This window comes from Eretmochelys imbricata, chromosome 3, assembly GCF_965152235.1.
Source record: "Eretmochelys imbricata isolate rEreImb1 chromosome 3, rEreImb1.hap1, whole genome shotgun sequence".
Classification (NCBI taxonomy): Eukaryota; Metazoa; Chordata; order Testudines; family Cheloniidae; genus Eretmochelys; species Eretmochelys imbricata.
The window spans coordinates 204715912-204741325 of record NC_135574.1 but is presented as its reverse complement, the minus strand read 5'-3'; the positions used below and the strand labels follow the sequence as shown (position 1 = coordinate 204741325).

Sequence of the window (25414 nt, the reverse complement as noted above, 5' to 3'; positions counted from 1 at the left end):
AGATTTTACACTCAAAAGTGTCTAGCTTAGCATGGTGGAGCTCAGTATTTGTGTCAAATAGATAATGTTAAATTTACTCTGGTTACAAGGGGTGTGTGTAATTCCCACTCCCATGAACACCAGAGTTTTGAGAGAAGCTGGCTTTTTTCCTGTGATGGCGGTGCATGAAATCAAGATTCTGCTGGCCATATTATGTTCTGTCTTGCCCATGCGCGTAATGTGAGGTTGCATGGATGTAGCTGAACATAATATGGCCAACAGATTTGTCATGGTTGGTGACTAGAGTTGGTCAGAAATGACGTTTTCCTCCTGAAAAACAAAAACTATGAGTGGTGGCTTTTTATGTGTTAATTTTCCATTGAGGTTTTCAAACTTCAAAAATGTTCAGTTTAAAACCAAAAAAATTTCAGGTGGTGGTGATTTATTTATTTTATTTTATTTTACTTTATTTTTGGATTCTTCAGCAAAAATGTCAATGCCCTCAAAAAGCCATTTTTTTCCCATCAAATGCGGCCAATAGAAAACATTCTACTGATTGCAGTGGTGACTCATTAGAAGGGAGGAACCCAGCTTGACTCTCAGATCCTTGGCTTAGTTTGCAGGGATGACTGTATCGTCGTCCCTTTTTGGATGCGGTTAGTAATGCGGCAGCACCTAAAGGTTCCAATCCTGGATCAGGAGGCCAGTTATGCCAGGTGCTGTACAAACGCAACAAATGGTCTCTCCCTCAAAGAGTTTAGAGGCTAACCGCACTGTGCCATTTTTAGTCGCTTGTAGGAGACATTTTAGAGGAGAGTCCATGCTGGGAAATACGGCTTATTAACACTTTCTTTCTTTCCATTTTTTCTGGGGGGGTCAACGCTTGGTGTAGTCCCAAGTCCAAGTGAAATCTCTTGCAGAGGCTGTGGACCAGGTGAGGGCAGAGCTCCAGAACACAGATCAGGTATGGACATTCTCTCCTACTCCAGAAGGAAAGGGTACTAATTTCTGCTGCATCCCCAGAACTTCCCTTTAATGTTGCCAGGAGAGAGGCGATTTATCATTTCTTCTAAAGCCCTCTGGGGGCAGGGAGGTTGGGAGAATTGGTCTTGCTGGTCTAGAGAGGCTAGATATGCAAACAGATGAACACCTACATCGTGACCAATCAAATCACTGGGCTCTCCTTGTTTTAATCAGCTGAAGGAATATACTTCTCTTCTGGAAGCACAGTTGGAAAATCACTTGGAGACTGCCAGTTCAGAACGCCAGAACTACACAAAAGAAGTTGAAGCAGTAAGTGTTGGTCATCTGTTTGGGGAGCTGGGGAGAGACTGAAGCTAATCGGGGCCAGGAATCTCCAGAGCTTTAGTCCAGTGTGCTAGCTGCAAGCTCATCCTTCCCCTCCAGGAGAATACTCTAGGTGGTATCTGCCTCGTTAACAGCTGAATCCATTCCTGATTTGAAGTGAACGGAGAGTTGTGCAGAACAGTTGCTCCTTTTGAGGTTTTTAAACACCCCGAGCATCTCTGAATGGCTGATGATGAATTCCCCTGGCATTAGGGTTTAGAAGGAGAAGCTAAATGAAGCCATGGGTGTCAGAAGACACAGGGCACTGCCCACTCCTCTCCCTGCAGACCCACCAGGCTATGTCTTTGGGGCTTGTCTTAACATCAAATCTGGTGTTTGAAGATAAGCAGCCGAGTTAGCTTCAGGTGGGATTGAGCTAGAGCTGCTTGCGTACTGAACAGAGTGTGGGGTTGGCTCGGGTGAGAGCGGAACTCCTCAGTCATTCATGGCTTTGCAAAGCCTAAAGCCTTTGCAAAGCCTTGCGTCTGTGTGTAAATATGCTGCCTGCTGTCGGCCTTGCTAAACGAGCCGGCCAGGTGAGGGGTGAGATGCTCCACCTCCTGGGCCCGTAGAAGCCGAAGAACTGCTTAGAACAGAGAAGTCTTCGATTTGCAGACTAACTCCGAAGGGTTTGAAAGGGAAGGAGTGGTTCTGAAAGGGGCAGCAGGTTGGCATGGTGACCGCTAGGCCCCGGCCGGACCTGCTACACCTTCACTAGCCAGAGATGTGGATCCTACTTCACTAGCCTGCCTCTGCTCACAGGTGGACAAACAACTTCTTTAAAATGGGCTTTACGAGTCTTCCGGCTTGGCTCTCAAACCTGTTGTTTTTTCAAAGGTGCCTTAGGGAGTCAGGCACCTGAGTCCCGTTGAATTGTAGTGGGAGTTGGGTGCCTAACTCGGGCTTCTTTGGCAAGCCAGTCATAGATCTCTTTCAAGATGCTGGCAAGTAAAGAGGCTGCTCTCTTGACTGATGATTTAGCTGTTCTGGTCCTAGCCCTCGCACCATAAGTGTACAGTGTGCGACAAACCCAGACCGCTCCCTGCGCCAAAGGTGTGTAATGTCAGGTAAACAGATGCAGGCCAAGGTGAGGCGTTGCATGCTGGGTGGCATAATGGTGTGAAAGGCTCACTGGAAGCAGTAGCTTAGGACAGAGAGGCTCTTGCCAGGTTGAATTTGAAACCCTCCCGAACGGGGAGGACAGCACGAAAGAGGGCACCAAGCAGCTGGGAGAGCAGAGGTGTGAAGTGGGAGGGGAGAGGCCTAGCGTATTTGCAAACCAACTAGCGAACAGGAGCAGCAAAGAGGCGAGTTTTACAAGGGGGTTCTCTGGGTGCAGGAGAAGCGCCTACGTGAGCCTAGCGGGTGAGTGAGATTTTGTTTGTGTGCTTGCTTGAGGGGTGCTTGCTTGACGTTTTTCTTGTGTCGTCTGTTCTAGGGGCTGAGTGCTGGGCCTAGCGGTCTGCTGGGCAAGGCTGAGAGCTTCCTAAACAGGGTCTAGCCTGCCATCCTTTGCTCCCTGATCCCTTGACAAGGGGCCAGGCTAACTTGGGGAGATCAGTTGATAAGTGCAAAGTAATGGACATTGGAAAACATCATCCCATCTCTACAAAATGATGGGCTCTAAATTAGCTGTTACCGCTCAAGAAAGATCTTGGCGTCGTCACGGATAGTTCTCTGAAAATGTCTGCTCAGTGTGCAGCAGCCGTAAAAAATGTCAACAGATTGTTAGGAACAATCAGGAAAAGGCTAGATAATAAAACCAGAAAATATTATAATGCCACTATGTAAATCCATGGTACACCCACACCTTAAATACTGTGTGCAGTTCTGGTTTTCCCATCTCAAAAAAGATCTATTAGAATTGGAAAAGATGCAGAGAAGGGCACTGAAAATGATTTGGGGGATGGAACGGTTTCTATCTGAGGAGAGTGAAAAGTCTGGGACTGCTGAGCTTGGAAAAGAGACAACTTGGGCGGGATACGATAGAGGTCTAAACAGTCATGACTGGTGTTGAGAAAATGAGTAAGGAAGTGTTGTTTATCCTATCATGTAACACAAGAATGCAGTCACCAAATGAAATGAATAGGCAGCAGGTTTAAAGCAGACATCACACAGCTGACATTCAACCTGTGGAATTCATTGCCAGGGGATGTTGTGAAGGTCAAAAGTATAACTGGGTGCAAAAAAGAATTCGATAAGTTCATGGAAGATAGGCCTATTAATGGCTATTAGACAAGATGGGCAGGGACGCAACCCCATGCTGTGGATGTCCCTAAACTACTTACTAGCAGAAGCTGGGACTGGGTGACGGGATGGATCCCTTGCTAATTGCCATGTTCTGTGCCTTCCCTCTGAAGCATCTGGCACTTGTTGCTATCGGAAGACCGGATACTGGGTTAAATGGGCCTTTGGTCTGACCCAGTACATCCGTTCTTATGTAACTGATCTGCTGCTTCTTCTCCCTGCCACTCCAAACTCCCAGGCTTCTTCCAGACACTAACACAGATGCTGACTTCCCTCTTCTTTTTTCCAGTTGAGACAGCTCTTCTCTGAATCCCAAGAACAGCTGGACGCAGCAAAAGCAGAAGCACAGAAACAGAGCAAGGAGCTTGCACTGGTAATGGCTAATTGCTAGATAATAGCTAATCTAAGGTTGGGTTGACACTTAGAAGTTGTTGTCTCTGTAGAACTATTTTGGTGAGGGGTGTGATTATTTGTAATGATGTATCATTACAATCTGTAGTGCGGATGCAGCTCTACTGATACACAGGTACAGGTACCTTTATATCTTTAGAGCTTGTCTACATGGGAATGTTCAAAATTGTTCTGAATTAACTTAAAGTGGATTAAAGTCCCCTTCGTGTTCAGGAATAGCTATACTGGCGTAAAGCACTCTTATCCTGGCATAACTCTGCCAACACTGGAGGGGACTGTAGCATTTCAGTTATACCAGTAGCTCCGCAAGTTCCTAGTGTCAATGAGACCGAACGCAGAGGCGTTCTTCGGTGGAGAGCGGCAGCTGTTGTAAGCTGTGGTTAGCTAGAAGAGACGTACGACTCTGTGACACTGATGAATTTCCCAGATCTCCACTGAACTCCGCATGGGGTCTGACTTCAACTGTGTCCAACTCCAAATGCCTGTGGAACCATCTGCTAGGGGGATTTGTATTTTGAAAATGCTGAAGAAGGCGGCAAAGGGTTTCACACCATGAAACTCTTTGCGATTTCTCATTGTTGCTTTCATGATTAGACCAGATTTTTCAGGGTTCCAGCTATGCTGGATAATTCCCAGGCGGAAGCATGAATTTAAGCTGCTGTAAAATATATATAACTCAGCCAGGACTTACGCGCTACTGGGTCATCTTCAGCGTGTCGAGGAATTACCATGCGAACTGACTCTCTGGGCACAGAGAGTGATTCTCTCATGGATCCAGGGTTCAACTTCATGGATCAAATAACAAATTGACTCACTCCCCGTCCCTTGCGTACACAGACCACTATATTAGAAGAATGTTAGGGTTGCGAAGTCTAGCACGTAAATTGGGAAATGCCAGTGTAATCTTTTCACCAACTTTTAAGACCAGAAGGGACCACGCAATAATCTAGTCTGACCTCCTGCGTAACACGGGCCAAGGTTGCAAAGGTAGCCTTAATTCTGGCATTTCCTATGTTAAGAGTGCTTGATTTTGCCAACTTAATATTATTTTAGTGCTGAGTGTCTGTCTAATACATATGTGCACACATTCCTTGGTTGATTGCCATTGGATTTGGCAGTAGGTCCCCTTATGGGAGGGATCCTGAGGGCATCCGGTGTCCCTTAGATGTCCTTATAGATCATCTGTTGGCTGGAGGAATCTTTCTTTTGGGTTCCTTTTGAAACTGGCTTTTCTGTATGTAGGAATTAGCCATAGAAATCTATGAAGGTTGCCCTGTCTGTCTCTGAACCCATTTGATCAATGTGATGTGACTGCCCTGTAAGAAGGAGAAGTGTTAAGAAGTTAACAGGATTGCCACTCCTAAGGGTTAACAAATCATGAGTTTGTCTTAAAAATGCCAGAATCTTTTATGCTGGATTCTTAATTGCTTTCCGGGGTTGGGAACCTTAAGGCTCACATTTCAAGCTGTTCTTTCCCAACATGAGGTCTAGAAGCTTTATTTATTTTATTTATTTATTTATTTATTTATTAATTAAACAAAAGCTGTGGTTCTCACGTAGTTGTGTAACTCCAGGAACTGGAGCTTTCAGAAAAGGAGTTTGATATTGGGAGACTCGTGATAAAATCCTGAGGGTTGTTTACACTTTTTAAATGGACGAGAGCCAGGCAGTTCAAAATCTCCCTCCTCAGTGGACCATCTGGTTTCTGGTTATAGCTTCTTTTGAATAATGAAAGCCTCGCATGCACTGTAAATCTAATCATTTGGATCATTCAGGTAGTTGTCACAGATCTTTACCTGCTGCGGAGGAGTAATTAGAGCAGTCAAACAGGGAAGCAGTTCCAGCTATTTAGCAACTTCTGTTTTCATCTCTTTTCCCAGAACAGGACTGGTTGTAAATCTTCTAACCTTCCAACCCACGTCTCCGTAAAGGGCAGGGCAACACTGGGAATGGGTTGAGCGACTGCAGGGCACCTTGGCAGGCTGAGTAGAAATCTACGCTGGCTTCTCTTGATAGCAGCCGCTGGCTCTGCAGCTCTCATTGGGAATGTTACTGTTCATAACGGAAGTGGAGACCACTTTAAAAAATAAACGTCCTTAAACAAACGCAGGCAAGGTGCAGTGTCCCTGCTCAGACCCCAGTTTTGGCCTGCGTGGCTTAGAAAAAAGTTGTAGAAAGACCCCACTTAGGATCTTCCCCGCCCACCATCATGGTTGAGTCATTTTTGTGTGATAAGCTGCTCACCAAGGAGTTCTCAGGCAGTTAATAGAGTGTCGTATTAAAGCGGTTCCCTGCCTTTCAGTTGCTATTGCACTGTGAATGTCCCGCTCCCCAGAGAAGTAAATCCTTTACAGAATCCGAATGCAAGCTCTGGTGTCTTCTGGATCCATTGCAAAATCAGCTGTGTTTGGGATTCCTTCCGCAGATGACCTGGTTGGAAAGCAAGACTGAATTTATCAGCCCCACGCCCTCCCTGTAATGTTACCGACTATCCATTTAACAGCTGCTGTACTCGGAAAACATGGACTGATGCCCTGGCCCTGATCCTCCAGTTGGCTCCACCTGGATCTGATCCTTTTGTCTCTGAGGAACCCTAGGAGCACATGTAAACAGAGAAGTCTGACTGTGGGGATTCCACTGCAGGATCAGGGTCTGTTCTTGTAACCCTTCCATAGGTTTGAGTTCGTGGCAGGTGAATTTCATTGCTGTGGGTACCTGGCGAACCCCATCCATACCAATGAGGTTGCAGCTGTTCTTATGTCACTGAGTCTGGTCTGATAAACTTTGAACTGTTACTTTTGGGCGGTTTCAGGAGGATGTGCTGTGTGTGATCTTCATGGATCCCTTCTGCGATTTCCGAAGGAGCGCAGTGGGATTTGGGTGTCTCATCCTCTTAGGCAGCTCTGGGAATCTCTCCCCCATTGCTCAGCTAACTTCCAGTTGACTTGTTCAGGCAGCAGAACAAATCTGACCACAGCTGCGTTCCTACTTTTGCTGGCTGCCAGGAGCCTTTTCCATTGGCCACCCTCCCTACCTCAAAGCTTCGCCCGCACCTTGACCGCCACTCTGTGTCACTGAGCCAGGCTTGCTGGTCCTTGTTTCAGGTCAGGCAGCAGTTGAGGGAGATGAAGAACCACGTGCATGATGGAGAAGCAGCTGGGTCGCAGGCTGACCCAAGCGAGTGCGAGGCCCTCGAGGTTAGGGCGGTGAGACCACTGCACGCTAAGGCACTGATTAATGACTGCACTTTCCCATCTCCTGCTCGGCACCTGCATGATAATTGTGTATGGCTTCACTGATGACTGTAGACCATGTGTGTTGTGCTGTTTCTCTGGGGCTTCTATTGAGATGGTTAATTTTCTTAACTAGATAAGGGAGGGGAACAAGCTTCACGTAACAAATATTCTTACCATGGCCCATTTGTAAAGAGAGGATTTAAAAAACCCACTTTCTTATCGTAGTTCTAGTGGGCCCCAGCTGAGACCAGGGCCCCATTGCGCTACGTGCTATACAGAGACCTAGTAAGAGACAGACAGCCCCTGCCCCAGAGAGCTTTGTTGAAGTAGATATCACGCAGGGTGGGAGGAAGGAAGTGGCATTACACATGGGGGAACTGATGAAGTGACTTGCCCAGGGTCATGCAGGATATCTGTGTCAGAGCTGGCAATCCAGCCCAGATTTCCAGAGTCCCAGCCCCATGCCTTAGCAGTGAGACCATCATCTGATCACTTTCTGAGCGGAAACGAGGTCTGGCTTTGAGCAGTGCTCCCTGCTTTTGAGACGTCCTTGTTAGATGACAGTGGGATGACTCCTGGGCTTAGTGGCAGCTTTAGGGGATCCAGGGTCAGAAGATGGGTGGGCAGGGAGTCCTGCAGAGTTGATGCACTGAGTCCTTGAAGTGAGAGAATCTATTACACTGAACTCCATGTACTCTCTCTGGCTGGTTTTACAGGGTGCTGCCTTGTCTACTCAAGGGGAGGGCAGTCACCATGTGAGGCCTTGGAGGGTGGAGAATTCTGGTCTTATAGGGGTTCTTGAGCTAAAGATCAGAATTCAGAGGGGCAAAGACTTTGCGTAGGATTGGATTTCTAATCTCACTAATCGGAGTTGGGTTACAGGAATTAACTGAGAGTCTTTCAGCCTAACCTTTCTCTCCTCATTAGCGTACTGACCCCACAAGCTGTGTTCTCTGCTCTTTGGGTCTTAATCCTGTCCATTGTGGAGTTTTCCCCAAGGTGCTGTGTTGCCCAAGTGGTGGGGAGCTGTCAGATGAGATGGGTGGGTCAGTCTACTCTTGGCCTTTGCAAGCTGCTCCAGTTCAAGTTGCTGGGGTTGGAACAAGGGGGGAGTATAGCACCAAATTGGGCAGAGACTGGAAGTGTAAAACTACTGGCTAGAGATTTCCTTTTGCTTAATCTTGGAAGCCTTTGGGGATTAGAGATTGGAAGCAGGGCCTGGCAGCTGCCCTTCAGGGCTTTGGGGAAAGCTCTAGGGTCTGTCTCCGTTTATCTACGTGTAGCAGGCTTCGGCGTCACGTCCGCTCCAATTGATCTTTCCAGTGTGACTGATTCACTTTGGTTTCTCTGCAGTTGAAAACGCAGCTGGAACAAACGGAAGCAAATGTGGATAACGAGCAAGCACTGAGGCAGAAGCTAGTGCTGGAGTTTGAAGAAGTAAGTTCGAACCTGCGTGTGTGTGGGACTCTCTCTGCCCTGCTGTCTGTGAAAAGGACTTGGAGGGAAGCGAAGCCCCCCCAGACAGAAGGGCTGTGTTTAAACCGATGGAGGGGGGAAAGTCCTTTTGAAAGGCTGTATGTGATCACCAGCATAGCAGAATTTTCATTACGCGGGCTCTTCGAAGCTGTTAATATGGGCGGGATGGCAGAAGGTCAAAATAGATGGTCGCCATCCCTTCTGACCTTTTGTCTATGCCTATTACTGACAAAGACCTAAAACTGAAAGCAACAAGTTTGGTTCTTTAATCACCTGTTGTAAAATGCTGGTAACAGCCCAATGAGTTACTTTAAATAGTGAAGTCTGTCTCTGGGCTGCAGGAAAACGACTCCCACAGTCTGCTTCCGCTGGGTTGAGTTGGCTCTCATTGGAGTGTGTTTTGTTTTATAAGGCAGCTCTACAAAAAAGTGGAAAACTAGCCTGAATTTAACAATAGGACCCTGGCCTGTAAATGTGGGGAGGACAGGTTGGCTGCTTTTGTCCCCAGTGCTACTGGGGAAAATGCTACGATGTTCCACGCAGCTGCTCATGGGGCGGTGGAGGAGCAGAACACAGGTCTGCTCTGGGCGCACATGCTAGCCGGTTAATTCTAGCGTGAAATGAATGAAGGCTGTTTGAAATATTGCCTTGGCCTGCCTCTTTCCAAGGAGTAAACCGTCATGGCTGCTGGGAGGGGCGTGGCTGCAGAGGGATCTTTAAAACTTCCTGAGCCTGATGTGTGCATTCTGCCGGCAAACTTGCAGGCACAAGTAATGCCAAGGCCTGCAATGCACCGGCTAGTTTCCGTTTGCAGTCTGCTGCGGGTACATGCAGTGCGAGAAGGTAACGCGTGGTGGTCATGAGGGTTTACCTTTAAATTTTAAGCTGAGATTAGTTTGAGATGATTCCTCAGTGTAGCCATTGAGAGCAGTGTACTCACTGCAGCGTAGCGGAGCTCTGCGCCGACGGCTAAGCATAAATGTCACTATACCCACTGCCATGTGGCGCTGGGATTCTTGGCCAGCTGAGCTTCTTCTCTGCTCTTCTGGGCCACGCCCTCTGGACCCCTCTGCGCCCTGTCTGACGACCACCCGTTTGATTCTCAAGTATCCTACTCGGGTAGGACTGACCTCTCCAATTCCTGAAACGGCAGGCGCAGAACTCCGTGTGCAGTTTGCAAGCGGAACTGGAAAAGCTGAGATCTGCTGCAAACGTGGCATCCTCGGAAACGGAGGAGGTTCAGCACCTGAAGGTAATTCCCTGCACGCCCCCCCCCCCTTGCAGCGTGGGGTCTGCAAGCCCAGGCGGGCGAAGGGCGCCTTGGGCCAGATTTTGGTTCCAGTCTCTCTCTGCTGCCCCGGTGGGTGAGAATTCTCGAGCCTGCGGGCCTAACCCTGTGAGGGACCGGAGGGGGCAAGGGCATCGCGCTCAATGCCGGCAGCTGCCGGGCCAGCTGTAACCTACGAAGCGGGAAGTCTGGGTCCCCCTAGCAGCCCAGAATGCAGCCCTGCCCTTTGACGCAGCCTGGAAGCAGCACCGTGCGTGCTGTGCAGTAAGGGGGTATGGTTGCCAAGCCAGGGAAGGGAAGCCATATGCAGGGTAAGTACTAGGGGCATGCTCACTGCTATTGCTGTGGTCCCTGACTCGGGCCTGAGGGCTGGATCCTGAAGCCACGTCTCACGTCGGGCGTTGCATTGTTTGGGGCCTCGCCTTCAGCCCTTCCTCGTGCGATGTCTCGCTGCAGCCGGCAGAGCTCCACAGGCCCGGGCTGTGGGATCTGGCCTTGTAAGGTGGAGGGGGAGAGGAAATAAGACTCTAGGGCTGCTTCTCCCTTCAACCCTGGCATCAAGTGTGGCAGTGTGTTTAGGTGAGTCTGAGCCCCATCCTGCTCATTCCCATTGGTCCATGGCACTAGTGGGGAAGGAGAGCAGGCAGGTAAGGAGCAGCTCTGAGACTCTGCCTCTGTTGGCTAGTGACTGGCAACCAGCGTGTCCTCCTGACACCAGTCAGATTCATATGGGAAGGAATGGGGTCAGTTGACTGTGCTGGACGGGGCCATCCATTGCTTTGGCCCCAGCACAGAAGGTGGCTAGACAATTGGTGGGGAGATGAGATCCTGGCAAATGCCTGTCGTGCAGAAGCAAGTCTTGATTCTATGTTCTTGCACAGAGACTCTCATTAAGGGTGAGCAACCTGTGAAATATGGGGATGAGCATCAGTTACATATGCAGGGAGCTTCTCCACTGTCAAACAAAAAACAGAGTGCAACCCCATCGCAAAAACCTCTCCAGGGGCTCTGAGAGGTGAGAGCGGCCTGTGAATGCTGCTCCCTTTCTCCAGTGACCAGAAAACGATCTAGTTATCGCAAATAATAGTTTACTTCAATTGTGTGCAGGAAAGACTTGAGAAGGAGAAGAAGTTAACGAAGGACTTGGGACAAGCTGCTACCAAACTCCAAGAGCTATTGAAGATTACCCAGGGACAACTGGCCAAAGAAAGAGAAGCAGTGAAGAAATTGAAAGAGCAGCTTCAAGAAACGGTATTGCACCTGTCTTCAAATGGAACGTAATGGTGTGCGGGTCGAACCAGGAAGCCACAACTGAGACTGGGACCCTGTTACACCAAGCACTGCACAGACACGTAGGAAGGGATCGTCTCTTACAGTTGTAATAGATGAATCAAAGGGTGGGGAATGTAGCCTTGGCGATGAAGTGATTTGCCCGAGGACGCAGGGAATCTGATAGTTGGCAACAGAGCCCAGATCTCCCGAGTCCCGGCCCAGTGCTTTAACCATGAGACCATCTTTCAGAGGTCATGCAAGCGTGTGCGTATACAAAAATGGGAACTTTACAAGAGGAGCACTCATACGCTGCCCAGGCTGATCTTAGCGGTGGCAGGTCATAGAGTAGAGAAGTCCATTTCCCCTTACCAACTTTTTCAACAAAAAGTCAGATTCTGGACTGTATGACTGTTCACAGTGAGGGTGTAGCCGTGTTGGTTCCAGGATATGAGACACACACACAGTGGGTGAGGCAATCTCTCTTATTGGACCAACTCCTGTTGGTGAAAGAGACGAGCCTTTGAGCTCCGCAGAGCTCTTCTTCAGGTCTGGGAAAAGTACTTGGAGCATCACAGAATTTAAACTTCCAGGCTCATCTTTTGAAGGTGTTGTGCCAGTTCTCTTTGAGGATGAGGACTGAGAGGTCAGACGTGGAGTGATCGTTTTGTAGCAAGAGTTCACCCACATGTGATAGGGTGGGATTTTTTTTGTCTTTTTATCGTTTTCCTGTGAGTTCATCTGAGAACATGAAGATTGTCTGTCTGGTTTTACACATGTAGTTGCTGAGGCATTTGATGCACCTTCTAAAGATGAGCCTGGGAACTTAAATTCATAACTCTGCTAGACACAAAAAATTATGGATTCAATAGAGACCTTGGCTTTATGTCTCATTAAAGGATCTGTAACCTCCTCTTTCTCTTCCTATGTGTGCAGAGGTATTAATTACCCACTTCACTTTGAATGGTTTCTTGCAACATGTATTAACTCCTTATGCTTAATCTCTTCCACCTTGTATTTCGTTGTGGCACTGAGTACCTTTCCCAGACTTGAGGAAAAGCTCTGTGGAATTCAAAAGCGTGTCTCTTCCACCAACAAAAGTTAATCTAACTGCATGGCCAGAAGGCCAGATCTGGTCTGTAGGGCATTTATGTTAACATCACTGATCAGGGGTTCTTGAGTCAAATGTTGAATCCAGTCTCTGCCATTATGATATTGACATAATTGTTAGATAAACCCTGTCCCTAAGAATCCCTGCTTCCTTAATTACTAAAAACAATGTGTTCTATAAACAATCCTATAACCTGCTCTGCTCTTTCTCTCTTCCAGGGGGAAGACAATCGTTCAAAGGAAGGAACTTCTGTCTGATGGGTCTAAGATCTAGAATTTACTATTCCACTTACCAAAATGCCTTACACGTTCCTAAAATATATGCTCGGTTCTCTGCAGATAAAGACACACAAGCCATTAGTGACCCAAAAACCTCCTAGTTTGAGATTTAAAAGGATACAAGTACACACTGCAGACATACATCTGTAAAGGAATTTTCATACTGTTTTTTCGTAATACTGTGTTCCCTTGGGAAAGCCCTGACTGTGTCAGCCAGCTGCTTCCAAGCCTTTACCTTCTGTAGTAACAGAATCCATGAATGTGCGAAAAGGGAAGACTCTGTTTGTTCGTTCATCAATCAGTGCAATTTTTGTCTTTTGGCGTGAATGAAGCCTGGAAGGTACACGATGCCCCTGTTTGTTGTTACCAGGCTGTTGGCAAGTGTCCTTGTGAATTGCTGGATGGTAATGCAATTAAACCAATGGTGTAGCTAACTAGGGGTTGTACTAGTCTTATTTTGAGGCGCCTGCAGGAAACGCCCCTGTTGATGGTATAAAGCGCTGGGATCATAACAGACCTCGAGCCCTCCGTGTCCCAGAGGCCCTATCCCCCAGCCATAGGACGGAACGGAAAGGTGGCGCTCTGCTTTCCTTGCTCTTTCATGAGTGACGTGAGCAGAGAGCGAAGTAGTACAACACTCCTAATTCCACGGTTTGAGCAAGTCCCAGAGAAGGTCCTGGGGCGTCAGGGGAATGTGCCATGTACTAGGAGCACTGAACACCGCTATGGGCGCTGGCAAGACGGGTTTGACATGGCAGGAGTGCCAGCTGCATTGGATGAAGCTGTGCCCTGGTCCAGCTTGGGGATCCAGGAAGTTTCCCCACTGCATCGTTTTGGCTGTGTCCCATGTGAGCCTCGAACCTGGAGTTGTCAGGGAAGGGAAGAGCTTTATGGAGAACTAGGGCCAAGCTGTGACTTCAGCTTTTCTGAACGCAGTTGAGCCATGAGCCCATCTCTGCTGCCATTGAAGTTGGTGACGAAACTCCTGCTGGCTTCGGTTCGGTAGGAGCTGAGCTGTGTCGGGACTCGGTGCTGTCAGGCGTGAGATTTTTTTCGGATGTCTTACTCGAAGGATCTAATTCCTCCCTGCCCTGCCTGCTGGTGGTCATTTCTACACGTTAGATGAGTGGCCTAACTGGAGGAGGCGAAAACACAGCGGCTGGTCTGATCCTGTGGGGATCAGTTAGGAGGCCTGTGTGTATGTTGCTGAAGTTGTGAAGTCCCTCTCTGTTTAATGGCAGTTTTAACTGGTGCTTGGTGCGCGTGCAACCTACGTGGATTTGCTTATGTTAAACCGGCCCCTTTGCGCCCCCTACTGGTTAAGCACTCATTTTGTTCCTTGAACTGTCCTGTGTTTGCAGTGGTCCCGCAGGCGTTCATGTGCAAAGCATGGGCTGCTTTAGCATCAAAGGGAGCCCCGTGGGTTCCAAGCCAGGCTGGAGTGAGAGCCCTGTGGGGTTAGTCAGGGGCAGAGTCTGGGCCTCTTGTTGGCAGAGGCTAAAGAGACCCTTCTCTTTGTTTCCAGCAGGGCTCTAGGGGGCTGGGTGTGGGTGGTGCCCTGGGGAATGGCGCGCCTGACTCATTTGGGGGGCGGGGCCTAGGCCACACCCCCTCCTGAGCATTTTCTATTGGCTAGCTTTGGCAGCTCCCGGCCCAGCCTGCTGGCTTCCGTGAATGCCATTCATAGGCCGCTACCTCTGCCCAGGCGTGGTATAGGGACCCTGGGAGCCTAGCGCAGGGTTGTGAAGTCCACCAGGCGGCAGGGCCCAAAGACACACTGCATTGCTCGGTCTAAGGACTCTAGCTCCAGGAGCTCATCGACAGGGACCATCCTGGCAGCCCAGGGACGTATTTAAACAGCAGCCGCCTGACCGGTGCTTCTGTGCCAACCAGGATTCTTGGGGATCTCGCCGTGCTTCGTTGTGCTGCCTAGTGACGCCGTACCCGGCTGGGACGTCCTTCGCTACCCCCATTGCACCAGAGTGGTGCCCCTCGTTTGCCTTGGGGAGGTGAGTCCTGATCCCATACGGTGCTGAGCTGGAGTAGGGCCTTATGCTCGTTGCACCTTGTTGGGAGCCACGCGTTCGGGAAGCGACGAGGGCTGCATTGACCCGTGGGTGACTCAGCCCTGCTTCTGCTCCTGGAGGTGAGCCCGCCGAGGGATGCTCTGCGCCGCTTGCTCGCTGACTCTTGGAGGAGCTCGGTCTCTGTCCTGATATGCTCCTCTCCCCCTCTGGTTTTTACACTGATCTGCACGTCAGCTGAATGTTGCTGGAGCAGCAACAGCTTCACTGATTTAAACAGCGACGGGTGGGAGGATTCGCCAACTGCTTGGAGGTGCCACCCCGCCGGCAGCCCAGCTCCAGGAATCCAGCCGTGCGCCAGGCTCGGCAGCCACCAGAGCCTGGGCGTGGTGAAGACTCACTGGTGGTTACCACCTGCTGACTAACCATGGGCATGCAGTCGTGTCCCTGGCTGGCTGCAGGCATGGGGCAAAGTCCCTGCATGGCTGGGACAGCCCCTAGCTTTTCATTCCAAGCCCAGGATCCACCCCTCTTGCCTTCAGGAAAACCACTAGTCCCTAGGTTGTCTCGCTGCCTTGGCAACTGGCCCCGTGCCCAGCCTTCCATTTACTGGCACGTGGTGCTCAAACGTCACCAGTGGCTCCTGGGCTATTTTTTTTGCCCCGGAGGGGTCTGGCAGCCCGCGCTGGATATGGACTGTGCCGTACCAGCTCCTGGCTCAGAACCGGGTTGCAGTTCCCAGGGGGGTGGGGATAGGGCCTCTTAGCCTGTGCGAAGAATAGGGGGTTCCAGGCCAAGTCCTCCCACGATTGCCCATCAGAGGCAGGAGGGTAACATGGCTGCTGGTTAGTTCTAATTTGAAATAACTTTCCATAAAAGGTTAGGGGGCATTTTAAAGGCACAAAAATGGGTGGTTAGGCACCCCGACTCCCATGGACTAGCCGCTGTTGGTGCCTTGGAGAATCTCCCCCGCAACAGGGAGAAGGTAAGGGGATTCCTCAGCTCTGCACCGCTGCCTGAGGCCCAGGTCTTTGAAGTTACTCAGGCTCCTATCATCCACTGCCATCAGTGGAAGTCAGGGGCCTAATCACCTCTGGGGATCTGGGCCTAAGTCTCTCTTGAAAATAAGACGTAGGCTCCTGTTGAAAACTTTACTGTAGACCTAGGCCAGAGGTTCTCAAACTGTGGTCTGCGAGCTCCATTCAGGTGGTCCGCGGATAGGCCCCTCTAAGGTGCACGCCTGGACAGTTGCACACGAGAGAATGAAGGGCCACCCACCTAATTAGTGGAGCTGTGCAGGCGTGACTCCACTAATTAGGTGCCTGGACCCTGGAGAAGATGCACATGTGAGGTGGCAGCCTTGGGGAGTACAGGGGGTAGGTGGGAGGGGGCAGAGGGGTGAGAAGAGGGGGTGGGGGGAATTTGGGACGTGCAGGGCTGCGGTGGCCAGAAAAAGAAGAGACTTTCCCCAGCTCCAGAGCTGTGGCAGCGGCAGGAGAGACACCCCGCCCCCTTGTCCTCCTTCCCAGCCCCAGCTTGGGGGGCTGCCCCGGTGCAGGAGAGAGGGCACATCCATCGCATTAGAAAGGTAAAACTACTGATATTAAAATGAGTTGTGCTTTTATTTGTAGAACAAAAAAAAAAAGATGACTTTTTTTTAATAGAGCGCTTTTATCCCAAGCACTTTACAAGAGTTAGCTAACGGTACAAACAGCATTTGGAAAGATCATGAAGTGGTCCACCGAGACCCTCAGCAATTTTCAAGTGGTCTGTGGGGGGAAAAAAAGAGCTTGAGGACCACTGACCTAGGCTATAAACTAACCTGCTCCGCTCCCATTTGTGATGCCCCTTCAGACTCTTCAACTTTGTTTCCAGTCGCGATGCATCTAAATACGCTCATATCAACAGTCGGGTCTGACCCCAGGAGCTGCCGTTCTACCAGCACGAGCCTTTCCCGCTGGAGCCATGTCCCGCAAGTTGTATGAAACCGAAACCTCCTCCATGGACCAGCCACTAGAGGGGGACAAAGAGTGGCCGGCTGCTGGCGTATGTCCTACGCGGGTACATAGTGGCGTGAAAAGCTCCAGCACCAGAAGAAACGTCTTTAGCTTTGTAGAACAGACTGCTCTACCCCGTCACTTCCAGGAAACCGGCAGCGCCTTGGCCAGTGCTATAGCTAGGGGAACTCACTGCCACAGCGTGTAGTTGAGGCCGAGAACGGAGCAAGATTCAAAGAGGAATTGGACTTTTATATGGGGAGCCAGAATAGCCATAGTTAAAACATCCTCATGCTTCGGGGCCTAAGCCAATCTCTAACGAGCAGAGACCAGGCTGAGATCTAATGTCGGGGGCAGATTATGCCACCGACGCTTGCTGCTGGGTGTCTGGTCCCGTCCTCTGAAGTAGCTGGTGCTGGCCCCAGTCATGAGGCTAGATGGAGCTTAGGGCTGAGCCAGCCAGGCTGTTCCTGACCAACCCTTTGGTTTTAATTCCAGGCAGTCCTTTTGTACATTTCTCCTGCTGCAGCTGGGCCTTCTAACTCTCTTCTGGGTACCAGGCAGATGGGGTCACCGCTGTCACCTACCACCCCAGCCACACCTGCGCTTTCTATTGGGTGTACTCCCTTGCCAAAATCCTGATCGAGGGTGGGGCAGGCTGGGCTTTTCAAAAGAACCCAAGGGAGTTAGGATCCTGAATTCCAACTCTTCCCCCCCCCCCTTTGAAAATCCCATCCTTAGTATCTGATACAGCAAAGCCATCAGCTAGTAGCTGTAAGTAAGGGGAGGTCAACACTTCGAGCTGGGGGAGGGACATGATTCCCAGCTCCAAGAAGCACATTCATGCTTGCCCTGTTTGAGCTAGTACCCTAAAAATACTGTAGCCAGGGTGGCACGATCGGGGGGAGAGGCTAGCTGCCCCACGGACATGCCTACGGTGGTGGAAGGGGGGGTGGCTAGCCCTTCCGGCTGCAGTGACGCTAGCTTGGTTGGAACCAGCATGTGTAAGGGGACTGTTGCCCCCTTACTAATATTCACTGGGGATGCCTGCCCTGTCATTCAGGCTGACCTGGAGCATTGGCCTCTCCCCATTGTTCCTAGGGACTGGCAGTCTCAGGGTCCTGATTCCCCATCGACCCTTCCCCCGTTTTAGTACTGGGAGCTAGCAACTAAAACATCCCCACTAAATGTTAGTAAGGGGGCAACAGTCCCCTTACACATGCATATGGCTCCTGGAGTTGGGAATTGCACTCCCAGCTCAAGGTGTAGACATACCCAGAGCGTCAGGGCCTGAGCGTTGTTGATTCTAACTAAATCTGTGCATTAGGAACTTGAATTCCTGTAGTCTGCAGCCATGTGTGACGACCGGCCCAGTCTGAACTCTGCTGGTGGGCCTGGAAATCCTCAGCTAAGAGGGGGGAAATGAGGTGCGAGAACTGATTTGTGCCTCTTCCATTCATTCACGTCCCCATCTGGGCCATCCGCCTGCACACAGTAACTCCGCTGGAGGCTGCAGCTTTGCTCCAAGCTGAGGTTTCTCGCATGAGCTTGCAAGCGACGGCACCAGCTGCTCTCCCCGCAGGAAACGGGGCATAGGATTATGCGGGGGGGGGGGTCTCCCAACACAATAATGAGGCCACCTTCCCAGCACCGCTTCACCGTTCAAAATCCAGCTTTGCTTTGTAGGGGTGGTTCTTGCCGCCTAATCATCTCTGGTCAATGCTCTTTGTAACGACCCCGGCTCGCAGGCCCCTCCACTCCAGCCACTGTCCTCTCCGCTGCGGAGGACGTGGTGCGTGGAGCAACTGTTCGGGAGGAGGTGGCTGCACACATGAGAAATGTTGCTCTCCGTACTGGGAGGCAGGACAGCAGGGCAGAGCTGGGAGCAGCAGGCTGCAGCTAATCAAGGGCTGCTGTCTGTGGTATTAGTTGTAGAATAGGTTAATAAAAGAATACGGCCTTATTTACATGACCCAGCCTTTGCGGCTATTGCTATGCTGCCAGAGCCCCCTAGTGGAGATGCAGTATAAGTTGCTGTGACGCCAGGAGAACTCCTCCCTGAGTGACTTTAGCTAAGCGGAGACACAAGGTGGGTGAGGTCATCTCTTTTACTGGTGAGAGAGACCAGCTTTCGAGCCACACAGAGCTCTTCTAGAGGGCTGGGAAAGAGTCTCCCTGCTCAATATGAGGTGGAACAGATTTAAGCATAAGGAATTAACATGTTGCAAGAGACCATTCAAGAGAAAGTGGTCAATTAACACCTCTGCTGTCACAGGACAAAGGAGGGTAGTGGGTTATATAGATTGGTATAAAACATAAATCCTGTCTCGCTACTGAATCCATAATTTTTGGTGTCTAGCAGAATTTATGAATTTAAGCACCCAGGCTCATCTCTTGAAGGTCTTGTGCAGGTCCTTTGAGGACAAGGACTGAGAGATCAGCTATGGAGTGATCACTTTTGTGTAGTGTTTGCTCACGGGTAATCTGGTTTGATCTTTTATCATTTTTCTGAGAGTTCATTTGACAGCGTAGTGACTGACTGGTTTCACATACGCAGTTGTTGCTGGGGCGTTTAGTTCACTGGATGAGGTACACCACATGTGACAGGCATGTGTAAGACACATGGATCTTGAAAGGTTTGTTGTTGGGGGGTGTTGATCATTGCAGCTGTGAGATATGTCTGCAAATTTGGCATCTGTCGTTCTGGCAGGGTGTGGGCTGCTTTGAGTTAGTGGGTCCCGGTCTGGAGGGAGCTTGCTTCTGATGATGAGCTTGGTGAGGTGTGGCCAGGGGAGGTGTTTGAAGGCCAGAAGGGGATTCCATCCTGAAAGAAATCTTACCTAAATGCCCACCATCAAGTATGGGTTGTAACTGTTTGACACCCCATATGGGTTTTAGTGTGGGGTGGTAGGTAACAAGTAGAGGTGTGAGGTCAGTGTGGGTTTTTCTACACTGAAGCAGGTTCTCTTGGGGAATTAAGGTGGTCCATTCCATTAGGCAATCTGCTTCTCTGGTGGGGTGTCCTTGTTTGGAGAAGGCAGTTTTAAGTGTATTAAGGGGTGTATCCTGGACTTGCCCCAGAATATGCTCTGAGGAGAATCAGAGGATGTGACTGCACTGCAATATAAGCCCAGGGTTGGTAGAACTTGAGTTAGCAGACCCTGGTTTTATTAACCTAGGGCTTGAGCATCTACACTCATTTGTAACCTCTCCCCATCCCCAGTTAGGAATTTGAGTCCTGAGGCTCCAGAGTCTACACTGCATTATGCAGGCCTGTGTCTAATCACCCATATCCCAGACTTCCTCATGCCCTCCTAGCATGTGGCTGCTCTAGCCCTTTGTGGTGCAGTGTGAGGAACACTTGTCCCCCCCAAACTTGACTCTCCAGAGGACAAAGAAAGTGGGCTCATGGGATTGTGGGATACTTCTGGTAGATTCCCAAAGTATGAGTCTGGGGGGCCTGCCTCTGTACTGCAAAGCAATAGGGCTTGAACCTTAGCTGCCAGCTTGATGCAGGCTTGGACCTTCCACCCCTGTGGGCCTCTGGGTCAGTGCATCTTGTGTGTAGAAAGAAGGGGGGTTAGGTTGAGCGTGAGTTCGACCGCTGGGCTTCCATTGCAGTGTAGACGTGGCCCGAGTGCCTAGCTGTAGATAGCTAACTCCTATCCTGCTGCTGAGAGAGCATATGAAACGGGTATTCCATAGGACGGTTTTCTGCCCAAGCCTCTCTCCCTTTCTTGACACGATACAGCACCTGACTATGCTTCGTGATAGGCCATGCCAGGAGCGAGAGAAACTTTGGGGAAAGTCTCATCCAAAGCTGGTCAAAGAAAGTGTATAGAGCAGGATTGTAATGGGGTCAGGCCAGACTTCCCAGGGAGTAACAGTGCTGAGCTACTCCAGCAAGTGAAGAAACAAAATGAAACCCTACAGTCCAGCACTGGCAGCTGGACTGGAGCAGCAGCGTCGGGGTTCCAGCCCCTGCGGCCTGTACCTGTAATTTCATCCTTTGGACGGCAGATGTCAGCACTCTGAGCCAGGTCCCCACTTGTAGACAGTAGTGTGGGTTGCATCACCCTGGCCCAGGGGTGGGCAAACTTTTTGGCCTGAGGGCCACAGCGGGGTTCCAAAACCGTATGGAGGGCCAGGTAGGGAAGACTGTGCATCCCCAAGCAGTCTGGGCCCTGCCCCCTCCAACTTTCCAGCCCCCTCAGAACCCCCCCCCCCACTTCTTGTCCCCTGACACAATTGGGCAAGCGGGGGGGGGAGGGGGGGGTTGAAGGAGGGGGAGGGGGAAGAGAGCCACAGGTGCACACCCCTAGGAAGCTGCAAGAGTGGTGTATGGCCCGTGCTGCAGCCTGCACCATGGGGGCAGGGGCACAGGTTTCTCCTCCCTCCCTCCCAGTGCCCTTCCCCACAATGCCCCACACAAGGATCTCCCCCACTGCCCAGCACCCCCACCCCAACAGGCCCCCAGCTCCCCAAAACACACAAACCTCCCCCAGTGCCCTCTACACACTCACAGCCCAGCACCCCAAACACACCTCCCAGCCCACCCTCACCAGCCCTGCTGGGTGGTCTTTGACTCCTAGGAGCAGGGTGGAGGGGGGGGGGCTCCAGACTGTCCCCGTGCTGCGCCTGCCACAAGTGTGAGCTCTGTGGCCCCCTTTGGCCAGGAAAAGAGCCAATGGGAGCACACAGAGAGCCCCCTGAAAGCCAGAGGAACCGGCCAGGTGGGGAGTCCTGGCGGTGCTTACCTGGCGCGGCTCCCAGGGAGCATCCAGCAGGTCCCTCTGCCTCCTAGGGTCGGGTCGGGGGGTGTGTGTGGCGGGGGGGGGGGTGAGGGCTTTCTGCCTGCTGCTGGTGCCTGAAAGCCCCACCCCTGCAGCTCTGCTTGGGCAGGAGGGAGCTGGTGCAGCACGCAGAGACCCCCCTGCACCTCTGTGCCCAGGAAGTGCCGCCACGCCAGCCCCGGGCCTTGGAGCGGTCTGTCCCCGATATCGGGACAAAGGGCGTACTGACCGATGTGCCGCTGGGACACGGGACAAATGGGTTAATAGCAGGACATCTGGTCACCCTAGACTAAGTCTGCCAGGGCATGCTCCTAGGACCGGTATGCCAAGTGCTCCCCATTTCCAGTAGGCGCCCAGTGCTGTGATGGCAGCTGTGCTTATTTTACTATGAAAGGGCAACGAGGGTGATGGGACACGGGGGAGGGGTGTGTGTGTCCACCAGCAGCATGGCCCATAGAGAAAGCATACTGCAGCTCAAGGAGTCAGTTCCCTCCCACCCACTCTGAGACAGGGGGGAGGTGTCTTAGGCTCCTCCATGTTTTCGGAAGGCTGCAACCCCAGCCAAGAAGCCCACAGGAAGTGCAGGCACTCAGCAGGCTCTTGAAGTGACCGAATCCAGACCCTTGGGCTTTTTAAACATCTCTGCTCAGTACTGCCACTGGAGGACATGGCCATGATACACCTAGCCTCCTTTGCGAAGAAACCCACTGCAATTCATGCCCCAGACGCTGAGAACGTTCTCCTCGTAGAGACTTCTCCCTACCGCCCCTGCCCTCTCTGCTAGCAACACCAACACATTGGTACAAGACATAGGGCACACTTCTCATTTTGCCTGTGGCTCCTAGGTCAGGCTCCTCTGCAAAGGTCAGGGAGATGTGGCTAGGATTAGCTGAGGCCAACACCTGTGATAAAATCCCTTTCTTTGACTCTAAGCTTCCCCCCGTCTATGCTCCGTCATACAAGCAGAGGCAGAGGACATGTAGGGAAGGTTGAAGACAAGTTTTGTTCAGTAACTCACCCCAGGACTTGGGGGGTGTGTGTGTGTGTGGTTGATGCCTGCAGAGAGACCAGCGTAGCATGACCCTTGGACACCTTCTGGCAGTAGCATCAGTGTCTCGTGCCAAGGAATACTGCCAGCACCAAGAATCATTTTACTCCAAACACCCGTATCCTATCCACCAGCTATGAGCCACTCTCATCAGCTGGAAGACTGGGCATTAGCCTCCCCGGTCCAGAGTGTGTGACTACCAGTCGCAGCTCCATGCTCACAAGGACTCTCATGAGGAGAGGACAGAACCTGCCTGCCAGGCTAAGCCATTCCGCTGGGTTTCTTTACTCTTCCATTTAGCAATGAATCCTGTTAAACAGGGAATGAAATCCTGGGCCCATAGTACTGTCCTTGACTTAAGTAGAGCAGGAATTTTCCCTAGAGGTTTTGATCCAGTGCTTGACAAGCTCTTGTGGATTGCAGCTGCACCTTAACAGCTCACTCTCTATTTGTTAAAGCAAAGTCTGAGTAAAGAACTAGGAGTGGCACTTCTTATCTGAAAGTAGACTTCAGCCAGACTTTTACTTCAGCCACCTGAGAAAGCAGAAACTTCTAGAAGGTATTACTCACGCCAGTTAGCTGAGGAATGAGTTGGGACAAATGCTACTTTTAACATAATCTACTTACTTTTCTCGACTTAAGGACACATTGCGCATTGGCCTGCTAAACCCAGGGTTGTGAGTTCAACCCTTGAGGGGGCCATTTAGGGATCTGGGGCAAAAATTGGGGCTTGGTCCTGCTTCGAGCAGGGGGTTGGACTAGATGACCTCCTGAGGTCCCTTCCAACCCTGATATTCTATGATTTCTGATGCTGCATGGATCTTCATAGATTTCAATCACAAAAGCAGAAGTGTGCTGATATCACATGAGCAGCTGCCCAGTTAATCAGAAAATGCAAGTGTGAAGGTTTCAACAGCAATGCAACACAGAGAACATGCAGGGCAGGGAATGTGGTTATGCATTATGTAACAACCAACCACATTTAACTAGAAAAACAGGTCTAGGAAGTAGCAGATGTGCACTGTGACTACCTAAGCGTCACTATCAGAACCTTCACTTTCAGTGTATTTTCCCAGCTAAACCCCATTCACTGCCACAGGAACTTGGAAAGCAGAGAGAGCTTCAGCTTATTAGGAAACTCTACTGTGGCGTTTCTGGCATTGCTGCACGCTGAAGTTGAGGAGCAGGCAAAGTATCTGCTAGCCAAGAGTGGAGACCATTTTGAGCTGCTGACTAGGTCCTGGTGCAAGCTTTATATCACAATACTGTAAGTTACACAACAGATGCTTCCTATTTCTAGATGGTAAGGAACTGGGGCCAGCTCTGGAAGGTACTGAAAGAAGAAATGTATTCATGTTGATATTGCTCCTGCTGTTCACATGCTGTTTAGGACAGAAGCAGCTTTTAGCCTGGTTGCTGGAGGCAGATATGCAGGCCAGCAGCTGCCACTGTCTGTGGTGGAAAAAAAAAAAAATCCCTGTTTCAGCTGAGCACTTGCTTTCTCTTCTGAGCAGGTCCCCTGCCACACAGCATCTAGAAATATGGAACTACAGTGGTGCCAGAAGTTCCAGCTACGCAAGTCCCTCAGCAACAATGGTATTAGGCTAAGAGCCCAAGGGAACAACAACAATCCAGCTCATGTACTGCCGCATGGCTGGCATTCTGCTCCATGAGGATTACTAACAGTACAGGGACACCACCATGCTTACAGTGCTGTAGATGGCAGCAGGGCTTGTCTAGGTAGAGTAGTATAACTTTGCTCTCCAAGGATCACTGAGCACACTAAAAGTTAATACTGTTGAAACTTTGGTATTCAGGGAGTCCCTTTACTTGTACAGAAATGAAAGTACAAGAAGAGTGATTGAGATGGGGTCACAGACCACAACACTCAGGGCTATGCTCCTTCCCCACTCTAATTGTGGTTTGGATGTGTCTGTGCAGTGAATCAGGGAAAAAATAACCTGCTTCAACAGTGCAGCTGCACCAGGCCCAAGCTGGCCCTACGATCATGCAGGAGTACAACTAGAAAGGAGCACTGTGCACTTCATCACTCATACCAAGTGCTTAAACTTGTGGGTCATGCAGGGTTTTGGCTTGTACTGCCCTGCTGTACACCTCACAAGGTACATTAGTACCAGGCACTGGGAGGAATCTTGCTACTAACCCAGTGGAGGCAGACTCTCTACTGGAGATTGTTAGCACTGCCAACCCAGAACACAGGTTACTACATGAGAAGCTATAGATGTCCTAAACAACTGCACAAGCAACAATGGTGGAGACACAAAACTTGGAAGCCTGATGGCATCGAATGATCTCTGCCCCTACTGAAAGGCAGCTGTAAAGTCATATGCTTTGAAGTTGGACTACAGAGTTTCTATGGAAACAGGGTTGAGTAGTCGCTACAAGTCCCTACAGCAGTTTAGCTCAAACTACTGTAATGAACGTGGTTTAGTTCCAAGCTTCAGAAACACAGGGTTGGTTTACATCCCTCTTCCATTGGTCCAAGCCAGAGCTTGGAGGTTCAGAATATTGCCCAGGTGAGTTAAATATTGCCCCCTAGAGCTCTACCGTTTATCTATGGCACAACTAAAATTAGAGCTTCTGACTGACACTTAAATTGACTCATCAGTATTTGTGTACAAGTTTGATTTAGCACTATACAGCTTGCACTATGTGAACACAACTGTTCTAAATCAGTTATCAGAGAATGCGTAACTACATGCAGAATGAAGGAGCTTTCAGACACTAATAAGAGACCATGAGTTTACAAGAAACGGTTTAGGATTATTTCCCCAGGAAAGTGTGCCTAGTTGTACTTTGATTTTAGCTATAGGCTAGGGTACCAGAGCTTGATGTGTTTAATATTAAAAAAGTTATTGAGCAGCACAGTGATGGTTATGACAGACAGCA

The 25414-nt window shown here is 50.3% G+C and overlaps 1 protein-coding gene across 3 annotated transcripts in view; it reads left to right on the top strand.

Annotated features, from left to right (window-relative positions):
* Positions 1-13076, top strand: part of RRBP1 (ribosome binding protein 1) — a 55236-nt gene extending 42160 nt beyond the window's left edge. Inside the window, exons 17-24 of one of the 3 annotated variants that reach the window (XM_077814129.1) lie at positions 872-943; positions 1177-1272; positions 3863-3946; positions 7089-7181; positions 8574-8657; positions 9850-9948; positions 11092-11235; positions 12583-13076. In XM_077814129.1, the coding sequence (XP_077670255.1) occupies positions 872-943; positions 1177-1272; positions 3863-3946; positions 7089-7181; positions 8574-8657; positions 9850-9948; positions 11092-11235; positions 12583-12621 (711 nt within the window). In that variant the 3' untranslated portion in view covers positions 12622-13076. Of the gene's footprint in view, positions 1-871; positions 944-1176; positions 1273-3862; positions 3947-7088; positions 7191-8573; positions 8658-9849; positions 9949-11091; positions 11236-12582 lie in introns of all 3 variants that reach the window. The other 2 variants (XM_077814128.1, XM_077814130.1) reach the window with 2 other exon arrangements.
* Positions 13077-25414: the final 12338 nt, after the last annotated feature.